Source organism: Lissotriton helveticus, chromosome 3_1 (assembly GCF_964261635.1).
Source record: "Lissotriton helveticus chromosome 3_1, aLisHel1.1, whole genome shotgun sequence".
NCBI lineage: Eukaryota > Metazoa > Chordata > Amphibia > Caudata > Salamandridae > Lissotriton > Lissotriton helveticus.
In genome coordinates, this window is record NC_136061.1 from 2025287879 (window position 1) to 2025304772 (window position 16894).

Consider the following 16894-nt stretch of genomic DNA (forward strand, 5'->3'; position numbering starts at 1 on the left):
GAAAATTAAATGCATTCCATGACTAATGTAAGGATAAATTGCTGACAGTGAACATGGAAAAAACAATGATCATGCGCTTCGGAAAAGGGTCCAAGAGTTTTAGCTGGCACCTAGATAAAATGATCAAATAAAAATAGAAACGGTAAAAGAATACAAATATCTTGGTCTTTGGTTTGAATCCTCTTTAAAATAGGACATACATTTGGAACACCAAAAAGCATCCTCCTCCATTTGTGGCCTAAAAAATGTGATATAAACTATGGGGATAAGTCACATAAAATGTTACTAAAAGCATATGAGGCCATGATACCGCCCCAAGTACTGTATGGTGCAGAGGTGCTCCTTCTAAGCGAAAAGGGAGGTTGGGATCAGGAGGAAGGTACGGCCCTGAAAACGTTACTGTCACTACCAAAGTCATCAATGATACAGGCAATTAGACTGGAAACAGATATGATCGGGTGGAACACTCAGGCCAAAATGGCGATGGTAAGATTCTGGAAACGCCAATCCCAGGGGGAAGGGGAACAGGTCTCACATTAGTGTAGTGAGGAAATTCGACACAGCAACCTAAGATGGGCATTAGACGCAAAAAGAAAAAAAAGGAAATAATTGGGAATCTAAATGTAGGAGTAAACCAAAATTCTATAGATGTGGAGTTCACGAAGAGTGCACTCAGAGCACAAGGAAGGGAGTACTGTAGAAGGCAGGAAATAGGACACCTAAGAAACAAAAAATCAGTGGTTAATATGATAGAATCTTGGGAAAACGAGACGGGGTACCCGTATTTAGAAACCCTGCCAAATTACGGTTTTAGGTGGGAGATACTAAAAATCCGAATAGGTACCATTCCTTGGCTAATGGAGGGGAGAGTGAAGGCAGAAATCTTATATCGAGATGCTACATGTAAATGTGGCCTGGGGATCAAGTGTGAAATGTTCCATATACTACTTGACTGCTGACATGTCTAGAAGTAAGAAAACGGTTCCTAAGACCATTATTTATAAAATATGGGATAGGACAACGTGTACAAGCGACAAACTTCGAGAAAGCCTGGCTCCTCTGCCGGACCACCGACAACATGACCGCCCTCAAACACGCTACCCGCAAGCACCACCAGCTCATCCGCACCACCAAGAAGAAATCCCTGAAGGAACGACTGGACAACAACGCCCACGACAGCAAAGAGCTCTTCACTATCGTCAAGGAGTTCTCCAACCCCAGCACCGGCACCAACGACATCACTCCGTCACAAGACCTCTGCGACTCCCTCGCCTCGTTCTTCCACCGCAAGATCGCCGTCATCCACAACAGCTTCGGCGCCCCACCCACGCACCCAACCGTCGAACCAACGCCCCCCACCGCCACCCTTCGCACCTGGACCACGGTGACCACCGAAGACACCGCCCGCACGATGAACACCATCCACTCCGGATCACCGACCGACCCCTGCCCACACCACGTCTTCAACAAGGCCGACTCCACCATCGCACCCCAACTCCGGAACATCATCAACGCCTCCTTCAACACCGCCACCTTCCCGGAGAGCTGGAAGCACGCCGAGATCAGCGCCCTCCTGAAGAAACCTACAGCGGACCCCACCGATCTCAAAAACTTCCGCCCCATCTCGCTCCTCCCTTTTCCTGCTAAAATCATTGAGAAGATCGTCAACAGACAGCTGACCGCCTTCCTCGAGACGAACGGATCCCTCGACCCCTCGCAGTCCGGCTTCAGAGCCAACCACAGCACCGAGACCGCCCTTATCGCAGCCACCGACGACATCCGGACCCTGCTCGACAAGGGGGAAACAGTGGCCCTCATCCTCCAGGACCTCTCCGCTGCGTTCGACACGGTCTGCCACCGCACCCTAGTTCAGCGCCTCAGCAACATCGGTATCCAAGAGAAGGCACTGGAGTGGATCATCTCGTTCCTCGCCGGAAGAACACAAAGAGTCCGCATCCCCCCGTTTCGCTCCGAGGCCACCGAAGTCATCTGCGGCGTCCCGCAAGGATCTTCACTCAGCCCCACCCTCTTCAACATCTACATGAAACCTTTTGCAGCCATCGCACGCCAGCACAACCTCAACATCATCTCTTACGTCGACGACACCCAGCTGATCCTCTCCCTCACCAGAGACCCCGACACCGCCAGAACCTGCCTACACGAAGGGATGAAAGACGTCGCCGAGTGGATGAAGGACAGCCGCCTGAAACTGAACTCGGACAAGACGGAAGTCCTCATCCTGGGATCTTCGCCCTCCGCCTGGGACGACTCCTGGTGGCCCCCAGCCCTGGGCACCGCACCCAAGCCAACCAACCACGCACGCAACCTGGGCTTCATCCTGGACCCCTCCCTCTCGATGACCAGACAAGTCAACGCCGTCTCCACATCATGCTTCAACACCCTGCGTATGCTTCGCAAGATCTTCCGCTGGATCCCGACCGAGACCAGGAAGACTGTCACCCAGGCACTCGTCACCAGCCAACTGGACTACGGAAACGCCCTCTACGCCGGTACCACAGCCAAGCTACAGAAAAGACTCCAGCGCATCCAGAACGCCTCCGCCCGACTCATCCTGGATGTCCCCCGACGCAGCCACATCTCCAGCCACCTGAGGAACCTGCACTGGCTCCCCGTCGACAAGAGGATCACGTTCCGGCTCCTCACCCACGCACACAAGTCTCTCCACGACCTGGGCCCCAAGTACCTCAACGACCGCCTGACCTTCTACACGCCCACCCGCCAGCTACGGTCCACCAGCCTCGCCCTCGCAGCCGTACCACGCATCCGAAGAGCCACCGCCGGAGGAAGATCCTTCTCTTACCTGGCTGCCAAGACTTGGAACTCCCTCCCCATCCACCTTCGGCTGACCCAGGACCATCTCGCCTTCAGGAAACAACTCAAGACCTGGCTGTTTGAGCAGTAGCATACCCCTCCCCCCAAGCGCCTTGAGACCCTCCCGGGTGAGTAGTGCGCTATACAAATGGCATGATTGATTGATTGATTGAACTTATTGATAGGAATGGAAAATCTGGACATAGCAATTGCACTTGGGAACTATCTGAAAGGGGTGAATCGCTTAGCGCAGGAACAGCAAAAGAAATCAAATTGAGGAACCTACTAGTATCCCATTGCCAGAAATAAGTAAAACTTAAGATACGAGGGATTACAATCCAATAAGACATCAGATAGTACCAAAATGAGAAACGTATGGAAATTGCCTCGCTTTTAAATGTAATAACTTCTAGTTTTATTATGTATAGTATGTGTTTTTTTAAATTCCTTTTAACGATTTTATGTCTGTGCTACCCAAAGAATGCCTTTTTTTAAAATTGTATAACATATAGGAAGTGGCATAGAGAGTAACAGCTTGGTTTTACAAATTTTGTAAGGTTTTTTGAATCTCCAAACATTAATAAACTTTTTTGTTACCCCGACTCTTTTTGCGTAAGCCTCTTCGAACCTCCTTGTCCTTTGCATTTTATATACCCACTAGCAGCCCGTCCCGACGTTGTCTGGGTATGAAATAGAATGTGTGTAATAGGCAAGGGAAATTTATTTTAAAATCTCGCGGTACAGACCATTTTTAGCATGAAGTGTCACAATAGTTAGGCATGTGTTTGCAGATACTGTGTGTACCTCGGAGTAAGAAGTATTAGCAGATGTCTCTAGTGTGTATGTACTCCACTTCCGTAGGTAAGCGTGTGTGAAAGTGCATTCAGTTGTAAATTTCGTGTCCCCGCAGGCACGCTGAATCGCGTCATCCCCCGCTTGAGGCCCGGCTCCAGTTTTGTTTGATGTTGTGCTTGTGGTGTAAAGTCGTTGAAGCAGAGAGTTGAGTGGGTGACAGCGCGCTGGAGACGCTGCGCGTGTGGGAAAGTGCAGTCAGTTCAAAGGTTAGTGTCCCAGCAGGCGCGCTTAGTCGCGTCATCCGCTGCCTGAGCCCGGCTCCAGCCCTGGTTGATGTTGTGCGCCTGGTGTCAATTTGTTTATGCAAAGAGTTGAGTGTGTGACAGCGCGCAGGAGACTCTGCAGTTAGTGTCCCCGCAGGCACGGTCCTTTATGCAGAGAGTTGACTGGCTGACAGAGCGCAGGATACTGTGCAGTTATTGTCCCCACAGGCACGATCAGTCACGTATGCCCCCGCCTAAGCCCCGGCAATTGCCGCACCCATTGGCCACACCCCTTGCTCCTGCACAATTGCCGCACCCATTGGCCTTGGCCACGCCCCCAGACCAACGCACACGTTTGTTTTCCACACGCCCTCAAGGCACACTTTTTTTGGGGTGGATGTGCCGCGCGATTGTTGCCAGTTGTCGCGCCCATTGGCCACACCCCTTGCTGCCGCGCAATTGCAATTGCCGTGCCCATTGGCCTTGATCACGCCCCCAGCACACGCCCCCAGCACAACGCACACGTTTAAGGATTGCTTTTTTTTTTGTCATCATGTCGCGCCCGCCCACGCCCACAAGGGACTACTTTGCTGGTAAGGTTCTTTTACCTTTCAAATGTATATGGTGGGCATCTGTATAGCCTATGTCCTTCTGCTGCAACTGCCCTTTCCAATGCTGTATTGGGTGATTGGTGCTGTGGTTCCTGAGATTACCCGCCTCAAAGGTTTGGGCTCTCTCTTTATAATATTAGTATAGATTTAAGGTAGGATGGTACCTCCTCAGACCTCCAATTTTGGAGGATTAGGGAGCGGGCTACTAGGGAGCAGATTGCCGTGTATGTCTCTTCGGCCTTGGTTGAATCCGACCTTTTTTTGGAAATGCCGAAGAGAGCTTCTTCGGCCTCGGGTTGAGAGTCTTGTTTAAGGCCTGGCTTATTGCAGAGAAGATCTTACTCCACAATATTTCAAGTTTCGGGCAAGTAAAAAATATATGGAGCCAATCCTTGAGCCTGACAACGGAAATATTTATTTTCCACTCCCGGAAAGCACTTATTAAGAGCTTTTGGGGTGAGATAGACCAACCAACGGGATAGGAAGGCCATCCTTTTAAAATTGGCTGCTCTAAGGGCCTTGCTTCTTAGGTGAGCTATCTCCTCCACCTCCTGCACCGAGAAGGAGCAATTTGTTTCATGGGTTATTTTGGCCAGAACTCCTTCAACCAGAGGGGACTATTCACCCTTTCTCAGTAAGGTGTACCAATTTCTCACCCACTTCAGTTTGGCTTTATATTGCGCATTGGCCTGGGCTGATGGTAGCCCGCCCGATGACAGATTATATTTCTTTATAATATTTACAATCTGGAGATATTCCAAAAACCCCGGTTTTGGTCGATTCCCTGCCCTATCTAGACCTCTTGCCAGGAAATAAGCTTCTTTGAAGTAAGAAAGAGACCCAATTCTCCTAGACCACAGTCCTTCCATCTTTTGAGCCTAGTGGAATGTATTCGGAGCCCGAAGATTTTACACTCATCTAGTTTCAAATAATATCAGCCCCCAAACCCAGCTTTTTTAAAAAAGGACTGAAGTCTATCGGAGGAATCCCGGAGGGTCTTGTATCGGGTCTTCTTAGGTAATGAAAATCCTGATCTCAATAGTAGGAAAACAACTTCTGCAGTAAAAGATCACTATTGGATATTTACTCTGTAGTTTCATAGTTTGGGGAGTTTTCAACACTCCGCATTATACGGAGCTCACGGAGTTCTGAAAAACTCCACTCTGCCTAGAGGAGTTTTTTTTGTTGCTCGCGCTCGTCAACATCAAGTTGGCGATCACAAGCGAGAAAAATCCACCTCTCGGCAAGATTTCTCCTCCTTCGCAAAGGTCAATGTCAAGTTGGTAAGCAAGCATGGAAAATCAACCTCCTGGCGCGTTTTCTCAACGCGGGCGGTCGGATTTCTCATTGCGAGTGGTCACATTGAGAAACTGTTCACGTGGAAAAAGCTGTTGCTCAAGTAAAAAATCTACTCGGGCGGCAGAAAGGAAGCAACGCCTGCTTGCTCTATGCATGTTGCTGGTCGTGATGATTGCACAGTGCGGACAAACACCTGGCGCTGAAAATCACCACAAACGGCATTTATCTAATGCACTCTGCCACTTGCAGAGCTCCACGGAGCGCTGCCGAGTTTCTTTTGAACTTCGCAGAGTTCCGCATAGCGGATCTCCACGAATTCCACCCAGGCTTAATATTTACCATGGCTCATATGGTTGGTATGGCCTGAGAGTAGAGTTTAGCTGCACTATATCAGGTTATACAAAAGTGTATGAACTTGGAGAAGTATACTCTGTACCTCAATTGAAATTGAGATCTGCTGTATATCTATATATATTTATATACACACACATGCACACACACATAGATATGCAGCATGCAGGAGTGCTTTATAACATGTTTTAAATATATCATTCTGGAATCCTAATTTAGGCCAAAAATATTGTTGGTAATTAGTTAGCCATTGACTATCAAAATAATTAATTAATGACTTTTTAACTGTCGGAAATGGACCAGGAGCTGCTTTGGAGGCAACATTAAAACAAACATATGGTACTAATATAGATGATATATACTACAATTCAAGGGCATGCAACTGAAAAGACAGCGTGGCCTTACACAAATGCCTCAAGAAAGTGATTGTTACCTGATCTTTAAGGAGAGTGTTTGGTTGTGTCGCCACTTCAAGGAGTCTGTTTTTATGTTGTACTTCATGCTTTCATTGCTTCTGTCAACAGCAGCTGGAGACGAGGAGTCATTGATGACTAGTTCAGCTCTAAAATGAGAAGCAAAGTACATGATCTATTGTCATCTGAAACATATATCTCATGGTTTTGATTTTGCATAGCAAATGCATTTCACTTGCTATGAAAAGCTTAAATGACAGCTGCTTCATTTGTTCCACTACAATAGATAATCTTGATGTACATAAATGTTTCCTGTCATAAACATACAAAAATGCTATGCCCTGCAAATAGAGCAACAGATTGCATTTGAATGTGAGAGGGAAGTGAATATGGTATTTAACCCTATGTACATCAAGTCTTTGCTTGAAATACAATTGTGATGCTGCAAAATCAAAAATTTTAAATTTATCATCGTTTCAGTATGGATCAGGGACTGAATTGTTATGTCATTACACAACAACTGTAGCCCATTAAATGGATACTCTAAATGTTTGATTATGAACTTACAATAATGTTGGTTTAAGAACATGCCATTAGAGTAAAATAGTTGTCTGAAGATTAGTTTAATTTTTGGAAATTATCATTCTACTGTGTGAAGCCGGGGTACAGTTGAAAAGTAGGGACTCGCTCTTAAAATATGTTCCCATATGACTGGGTTATCTGAGATGGTTTTCGTTTTATTCTACTGAGCAGAACTTAGATCTTATTAGTAAACAATTTCCCAATCATATGGTATCAGTGCTGTTCTGAGGGTTTTACATTTGGGGACATATAAACTGTGCCTCATTCAGTAAAACAGTGCCACATCCCTTTGACTTTTGCATATTATTTTGCAGTAGCGGCTGGTGTTGTGGAGGAGAAGAGAGAAGGGCGGGAGGGGAGAGATATGGGGGGGTGACGGGACGCTGCCGTCATGCTGCTGGTGGCAGCATGAAAGCAGCGTCAGGATTGGCCTAACCAATGCAAATTTGCACTCCCACTTAGACTGGGAGCCCGTGCCTGATCTCTCCAAACCAGCAAGGCCGCTGGGGCTGGCGAGATCTTCACTGCACATGCCGCTTTGGACGGCCTGAGACGGCTGGCCAGGTCATCATGCACAGTGAAGGCAGTGCACCCACCACTCCCCTCAATGCCTGTCACCCCCCAGACCTCGCCCCTAAGACTCAGCAGGAAAGCAAATAAAAAAAGGTAATAAAACGCATTCATTATTGTTTTATTTTTCCTTGACTGACATTTTGAGACAAGGGTGACGCTCCTCCACCTTAGCAGAGCAGCTGCCGCTGTTATTTTGAAATATCGAAGGAATGTAGTAACAACATTATGTGATATCCAGATATTCCTTTGTTCAGCTCCCCCTTTTTCTTCCTAATAGGCAGGTTATCATAACATATGTGATAATTCCAGGGTCAAAGACCTTAACAAATTACTTTTTTAGAAATCTTTCAATAAAGAAAGATTGCTGGGCTTTATAAAATATAATACACATACTGGTGGGTATTTCCCTCTTTATGTCTGGAGTTGCTTGAAGGAAGAAACACTTGCATGGGCTTCTTGTCACACTTGACATTTTATTAAATATATTTTGCCTAATTGTTTTCAGTAACAACATTTATTAGTCCAATTCCTAATGTATGGCATGTTTGGATATAGCTATTAAACAACCATCGTTTCAAAACAAATAGCACATGGCAATTTGTCAAACAAATTTACTCTGAGAGACCATACTCTGAATTGGAATATGTTGGCTTCTGTTTTTTCCAGTAACACCATATGGAGTCTCTTTTGCATTATACCTTTAAAAGCAAGCCGTTTTTCCTATTGGTTCTTTGTTTGGCCATGCTAAACCTTCTTGTTGCATCACTGGCTAAATTAATTGAAGTATTCTGGCCTGACAGTGTCAGCACACCAGTGTATCCTAAAATCCAACTCATAAGGCACGCCAACGGCTAGGACCGGGAGCGGTGTAGTCCACATACAAACTTTGGTGCTTCCCGACTGGAGCCATCCCTTCTATTAAATCAATTAGGCTCAGTAGCAGCTGATAAACATTTTTGTAAAATGACTGACAAGGGTTGTAATTTGAAAGCTTTATATAAAAATCAATAGGTGTATTACAGAAAACAATCCTTCAGAAAATTATGCAGCAAAGTATGGAAACCATAAGTACAATAACTCCGTACAGTTCTGAGTGAAATCCTGCATAGAGGCAGCTTCTACAGGTGGGGAAAGTAGTCTCCTCTTCATAGAAATGTACAGGTCCTTTTATAAGACTTTTAACAAAGAAATGTATATATTTGCACACAAGTACGTTTCTCAGGATATGCACCTATAGGGAACATGTGAAAGTAAACATTTCACTATACATTACATTCGACGTTTTTTGGCAGTAATACATAATATTTACAGGCATTCTGCCAGTTTACTTGAGCAATTCATTTGATACATTGTTTACGATAGCCAGAGACAGCTGAAATGTCCCTGGTTGGGTAGAGTGGGAGAAAAGTCTATGGGAATATTCTCAGTTTGTTAGTGTGTGTCACGCAATTCTGTATTTAGGACAAGAAAAACAGCAATAGTCAACATGTGCTAGTTTATTACGTTGTTGCAAGATGGATGACAGTGTAAACACAACCTAGGTTAGCGTCAGCCCAATTCGGTTTATGTTTAATATGCAGGGAAAACAGCTCTTACAACAGTGTTTGCTTATGCTAGAGATACCTAATTTATTGTATGATTTAATGAGCAGTCACATTCTATTAGCTCACTGCAGCAACTGCTTTAGGTCAATTGACAAACAACTAAAATTCATTGTAGCACCCTTCAGAAATATTTATTTTACTGCTGAAGCCAGTAGTTACAGGACTTCTAATTAGTCAAAGTTAGTTATTTTAATTTCCACAAACTCTGCAAGCATTTCATGTAAAAGTTTAAACCGAAAATGATTCAGAACTTCATAAGTGGAGCTCGTGCTCAAACAGTGCAGGGTAAAAAGCAACCCAAAATGGGCCCATCAGTCAGCGTGCGTATGGTTGACAAGCACTTAAGCTTAAAAATACTTCGAAATAATTCTATTCTCTTTTTTGGCCTCAATTTGTTGTCGTGTATCCCCTAGTACCTGTTCACGTTGCTCAGTGCACCGGAACTGTCAGTCCCTTGGTGATAGTATACAGGAGCAGCCGGTAGGAATACAGAGGTCTTTCTGCAAGCAGACGAATAGGAAGCAGATGAAATGGTCATCATATAAGTGTGGAAGGGAAAGGGCCTATCTGCTGACTTAGGGGAGGTGCAGGATGTTTTAGACTCTGTGAAGTGAGGGCGACAGAGCATTTTACGCCGACCGATGCCAACGATGGAGGGAAGAGGGGAAAGTTACAGGCGCTTCTCCCTCCAATAGTAGGTTACTAAATCACGCGGATTCTTTCACTCTATCCTTTATTACTATCGTTTTTCATTGTTCAATGGCAAGTGTAAAAGAACAGTGAGAGGAAACAGCTTTGAGTGTTTAAATGTCGGATTACATACTGGCCCACTCTTTGGGCTGTTTGTACAATGAAGTATTGAAATACAATGGCAAGTCGCGAAAAAATCGTCTCTGCATTTTGCAAGGTTCACTTTTCATATGAAGATAAATTTTCTTCTGAAATACAGTCATGTTAGAATATTGTCTCAGTAGCCAATATTGTTAAAATACAAAAAATAGATACACATTATAAAGAAAAAATGTACATCCCCTGGCATGATTTACAAAGAGTTTTAGAGAGTGTCTTAAAATAGGTGCCACGGCTTAAGACAGTTTGAAGATTTTCTCACTACGTTTAAGAAAATCTTCACAGTGTCTTTCTGTGCTTGTGAGCATTAATACCGATTTAAATCAGTGGAAAACAGGGCCATTTCTCTTAGCTAAAGTATCTCTTGAAAGGACCGGTCTTTCTTTGCGCTGTACACCTACAGAGCAATCACCTGAAGTGCTTGTTTCCCATTTAGGCCTTCGGGACATATAATTAATGTGACTCTGCCATTAATATATGTGAACATTCATTTTGCTCCATGCTGTTGACACCAGAGCATGCCCTACTAAACTTGCACAAAACTGCCTTTAAACCTGACGTTTACAAAGCCTAGACACACACAGGGGGTCAGGTGTTTGTGAATAACAATGATTCCGAAACGCACAGTGAGCTGCAAGGAGACCAGGAAAATGTTTTAATGAACATCTGCAGATTGGACAGAGAGTCAAGTGCCCTGAGCGAATGCAGCCCGCTCCAGGAGAGTTTGGACGACAAGAAGAGATGAGGTGAAGGGGTGGAGTAAGGAGCAACATTTTTTCATTTTTATGTCTCGCCTGGTGATAGCAGCGTGCATGCGCTGCGCTCGCCATGCAAGAGCTTCTTGGAATCAATATGGTTCCAGAAGTCATGTGTCCGCTCCGCCTGCAAGTTTCAGTCGTTTCTCGTCATTAATTATGGTAAGCATACTTGGTTGATTGCACTGGAGGGTTTTTAGTCCCTCCTGGTTGCCACCCTGTCTGCTTTAGGCCACGTCCACCGGGATTGGATCTTTCACTGGCGGCGTGAGACTGTGGGTTTAATAATGTCTGGCTGCACTTTTTTTTTTTACTATTGCGTTTGTTCTCACAGTCAAGTGGAGTGGTGACAGCTGTTTGTGTTCTTGTTACCATTTGTGTCTGTCGTAGTGTTACCATTTGTGTCTGCCGTAGCCCTTTTTTTTTTGTAACTTGCGCAGTTAGCGGCATCCAGGCTTTACCTTTATCCATGTTAAGCAAAAGCGTGTTTGCTGCGATTGTTGAAAAAGTAAAGAAATCTTTTATTTTTTCTATTTCTTTACTTTTGCAGCAATCGCGGCACCTGTGCTTTACTTTAACATGGTTAAAGGTAATGCTTGGATGCCGCGGTTGCTGCAAAGTAAAGAAATAGAAAAAAAGAGTGGGCTGCTAGTTTTTTTATTTGTTTGTGACGTAGGAAGGCCGACTGCTAGCTCGGGCAGTGGTTAGAGAGGCTCCCCTGCAAGCCAGCGGTTAACAGTTCACCTATGGTGGCTCTGTGGGTCCATGTTGGCCAAGTGTTGGTTTGGAGTTCGATTATGCCGGCTGGAGGGGGTAGTAAAGCTGTGTGTATGTGTGGGGGAGAACAGGAGGGGAGGGGACACATCAATGAAGGCTAGTCTTGCGGTGGATCGCAGGTGTATCGTTGCTTCCTTTAACTGTGTACGGCAGCCCCAGAGGAGGGAAGAAAGTGGGGGTGGGTGGGAAGAAAAGAAAGACAACACACGGGCTCTGGCAGCCTCTGCAACGCTGTCACAACACTTGGCGGAGCTGCTCGCCCACCTCACGGTTATGATAGAAGTACATGAATATAGCTCAGTAAAGGCAGACTCTGAGCGCTAGACGGTGAAGCACTCTGCAAACACTTGGGAGGCAGAGGGAGGGGAGGGGGCACTTGTATGTCCGTGTGGCTTCCCTTGCAAACCTCTTCACACACAATGTAAACGTTCAATGTCTTTATTGCTTAATACAGCTTCCGCAGGTTTACTAGGCACTCCCAGTGCTGGTAGACACTAGAACTAATACTCACATCGCAGGCCCGCCAGCGCATGCCACTCCTGTCTCTGAGTATACAGCAAAGTGTGCCGTAGGTTAACAGCTCCAGGCAGCTGCAGGGATTGCACTTGGTATGTATCCGCTGGGTAGATAAGCAGCTTAAGTATTTGCATCATAAATTAATATTTGGCACAGTGGCACGTTTGTTATCACTAACGGCACAAAGGTTGGTTGGGAGTTGGATTATGCCGGCTGGAGGGGGTAGTAAAGCTGCGTGTATGTGTGGGGGAGAACAGGAGGGGAGGGCACACAACAATAAAGGATGGTCTCGTGGTGGATCACGGGCGGGTCATTGCTTCCTTTGAGTGTGTCCGGTGCATTGTGATTGATAAAAGCTGCAGCCCCAGAGGAGGAAAGAAAGTGAGGGCGGGTGGGAAGGAAGGAAAGACAAGCATTGAAAATGCAATAGGTGTCACTTTTGATTAAGTTAAAGCCATTTGCTTTGCTAATGGTATTGTATAGCAAAGCAAATGGCTTTAACTTAATGAAAGGCAAGACCTATTGCATTTTAAGTGATTGTTTTTAATAGACATGCCATAAAAGCCATTGACATATTCAAATATTTTCAAATTTTCCACAGTATCAAGAATAATTATGTCTACCCAGCAGCAAGTCGTATGTGGCTGTGGGAAAGTTGTTCAATATTTTATGAACCAATTAATACTGAGCAATAGACATGTTCCGAGCACATTTTTCAGATCAGGCAATGATGATGTGATATGGCCAGGACCACACAACCTGGTGCAGTGGGAAGAAGGTAAAATTATAAATTAAGTTGCATGCTTCCAAAACCAACACTTTCGCTGCTAGATCTCATCTCTTTTCTAGTGGGCCATTCATAAGAGATTATGGATAGTGTACTGTATTAAATGCCACTTTTATCACAAAAGTTAGTATTTGACTGGACAATCAACTTATTGGGCATACATGTTTGCACTTTGTTTGTTTATGATCGACACCTATGTGTGAAATAATGTTAGAAAGTTTCATGTGATTATGGTGAGGGTAGGGTTTAATGTTAAAGTAGTACCATACCATTGTAATTCCAAGACTTTTCTGGTTTTGGGTTGTACCCATTATTGACATACAATGAATGTTAACTACAGTCTAATTTTAGTGTTTTAGTACATTTACTTTGTATTGATAAACGTGAGGCTGATATAATATTAAAAAGAGATGTGGAGTTGCTAATAGAACATGTTGGTTTAGTAAGAAGAAAATTTAGGCCAATTTTTTTGATAGTGTTAATCTTTGCGAACATCATATTGGGATACATATGTTCCTGAATACCAATTGATATTTCCCTCTTGCAGCACTGACTTTGAGAATGTATTTTGTTATATGTTTGTGAACATCTGCTTATGTTTGGTTTTTAACCCAATATAATTTGTTACCTATATTAATCCTTTACGAGCGCCCATTGGCCAATGGCCGTCACAAGCACTACCTCGGTAGTGCTGCGCACGTCCGTTTGCTGACGCTGCTCCGCCCACTCAATGGAATGCCCGCACCACGCTGAATTGCCGCAGCGGTTAAGGCGTTAAATATGTGGTATGTCTTTCAGTCATGTGGCTGATATCATATGTTTGCCAATATCACATTCCATGTGGTGCTGACTTGCAGATTGTAGCTGGCACCATGTGGAGGTACAGCACCTCCTTAGTGAAATAATACCTTCAAATATGTGATTGAGATATACATATTCCAGGTACCAGTAGATTTGGAAGGATAGACTTTGCACATGTTATGCTTTATGCATGCATATAGAACGTCACTTCTGGTTCCATATAGGTAAATAGCAAAGAGTATGTGTGAGATGTACAGTAATAAATGTGTAATCTAGTCCTAAATACCTTAATATACATCATATTGCATGTAGCACCAAACTATTGTGATGAGTGGTGTGGGACCCATCCATTGCCAGCTCTATGTAGGTGTACAGTACATCGCTACTACCTCCATAGAAGTGGATAGAGCTTGGTTTGCTGCGTCATTAAGGAATATCGTGACGCATATCTAATGGGGAAAATAATGTTTTTCCATGTTTTGTCAACTAACATCAGGGTAGTATAGTGGAGGCGTGTGCTTTACCCAGGCCTAGCTCAAAGTATGTGTACAGCAACTAGTCTGTGTCTCCAAGTATGTATGGTGCACTACAGATACTTGGCCTAGCATATCAGAGGGTTTTAGCAATCCAGAATCTATGAGGAAGGGTTTTGATCCATAAATGCAGTAGTGCCTTATAAATATTTTCAACTAAATACAAATCAAGACAGCACCATCTTGTAGCATCTGTCTTCACCTACCCTTAAGTTTGTGGGTGGTTTTATTTCTTACTGTTCATGACTAGTGACCAGGTAATGTTTGCAAATACTGATGTCAACAGTAAACAAACGTGTATCCACTGAATCAGTGCATGTCAATGCCTTTTATTGTTCGTGAAGGGCTATGTGGTATTCTTGAATATTTATGGACATGTACAGCATGGTGCATGTGCACTAGGTGCTCATTATTTGTCTGATAACTCAAAACCAGCTGAACAAAAAGTAAACTGGCCCCTGTAACCAGGAGCCACAGCGTGAGACCATGAACACTGAACACATCATGTGATTTTTGTTCATCTTGTGTATCGAGTACTTCAGTCCCAGTATGCACACGGTACAGAAAGTGGCTTTTGACCATGCCCTGTAACCAGCACTGCAATCCTCAGCACCCATGGTCTGTGGGTATGCCTGTCCCTTGTACTCTTGCCAACAGTTCCTTCCTGGACAGGTGCTGCTGCTATACCCAGCAGGCACTCGCCATATGTTGGGCATAAAGTAATACACATTCACATAGTGCACCATTTAATAGCATGGTCCAGGCCCCTAGCCTCCAAGTGGGACCCTTACCCATTTCTTAACAAACCTGAACTCACTCCCCACTCAACAAAGCTTGCTACTATGACCAATGGGCTCTGGGCACAGTTCCCTCTCGAAACAACCTAAAGCTCTGGCCTAACCTTCTGCTATGTTTTATGCCTGCAGTATACATTGGATACGGACTTCAAACAGCATTTTTTCAGTCTTTCTTCCCAAGAATGCCTTAATCGTGAACTTCTTTGAAAAATACAACTGGGTCCTGCTACAACTACCATCTCTTTAAACAAAGCTGCACATTCCTTTCCAGAATTAAAATTAGGAACGTTTGACTAACAGTGCAGAACTGCGGTTTAGGTGAGGGTCAATGTCAGCTTTAGGGTTAATAGGAAAGGGGAGATGGATGCCATACTGTCACTCTATGGCCCAGACTCAGTGGTATAGCTTTGGGTTAACGTTATTTATGTAATGCTAACCCGCCTCTAAACCTTTTTGGAGCTTAACAAACTAATGTTAATTGGTATTAGCGTTAGTTTGTGTAGAAAAGTAACGTGGAACTGCTCAAAACACTGCTTTGTAGTACTTTGCATCACATGGTGGTGCATGGGCTTTCCCATGCAACCAAACAAGCTTTTTGATGCTAAACCCTATCTACCAACATCATTGGACAGGGTTTAATGATATAAATTAATGCTGCTGTAAAGCAGGTCTTAAAAGGGGGAAATATTTTCATTTCTCCTTTGTTTTCTGACTTTGCAAGCGTGCTGTTCTGTGCAGTACACATAAAAAGTAAGAAGTCTTTTGAAGTCGTTCTAGGCATAGCTTTCCTGTACAAAACCAATGCTAAACTCAGGCACCACCCTAGTACTGTGTTGCTAAGGTGTATGCTTGGCGCACAGCAGTTGAAAGTGCTGGTGCTAGGGAGAGAGGAGAGTGCCATATCTCTGTGAATACGACGTTCTCCTGCTCTCGCGTAGCGCAGCCTTTTTGGGGGCTACGCTGCATTCCGTCATAGTTTTCAAAAACTGGGCCCATGTCTATCAGGGAATGGAAGCATTTGCATACAAGTTTTCAAAACAAATGTTTAATTTACCGAGTCAGTGACTAAATGTGTATTATTTCCTGGAAAGAAAGACATTTTATTTTCTCTGGGAATTGTGTGCCACTGTTTTTCCATATGATGAGGTGCCCCCATTTATACAACTAGTCGGCAACTATGTCCGGAGAATGGCACTTGGACTTAATATGATGAGCTTTTCACAACAAAGCATATTGTAAAACTTTATTCGAATTTTATTTTCTAAATTGATTCGCAAGCAAAACACGTTGAAATGCAATAAGTTTGCTTTTTCAATTTTGTCAGTAGACGTTGAATGGAATTGCCTCAAACACAATCTGAAAATAGTTGTGTCTAGTTCAAGTTTGTTGTGCATCCGTTCAATTCTTTTTTACTGTAACAGGAAGAAAAACTTCCATGGAAATTTGAATGAAAAATCATTCTTTTTGGAACCCTACAAATCCTAACACACAAAACATTTTCATTAAATATTCCGGGATGTAATCTACTTCCATGTACATATTTATGGAGAGTATTGTGTAGATTCGTTAAACTGGGCATCGGTTATTAGCAGTTAGGAAAAGGTTTTTCTTCAGGCATAATCAAATCAATCATATACAACGTTGATATTGCCTTGTTTGCTGAATAAATAACGCATAAGCAACTTGAGCATCTGATTAGTTGGTGAGGCCCCATAAATCATAGGCACTATTGTGCACAAGCGTTCCTGCTAACTGC

General features: G+C 44.1%; 1 protein-coding gene across 1 annotated transcript in view; it reads right to left on the bottom strand.

Moving 5' to 3' along the window:
- Window positions 1-16894, bottom strand: part of ST8SIA2 (ST8 alpha-N-acetyl-neuraminide alpha-2,8-sialyltransferase 2) — a 395574-nt gene that overhangs the window by 212232 nt on the left and 166448 nt on the right. The window contains exon 3 of the mRNA XM_078684093.1: window positions 6585-6713. Coding sequence (XP_078540219.1) covers window positions 6585-6713 — 129 coding nt within the window. The remainder of the gene's footprint in view (window positions 1-6584; window positions 6714-16894) is intronic.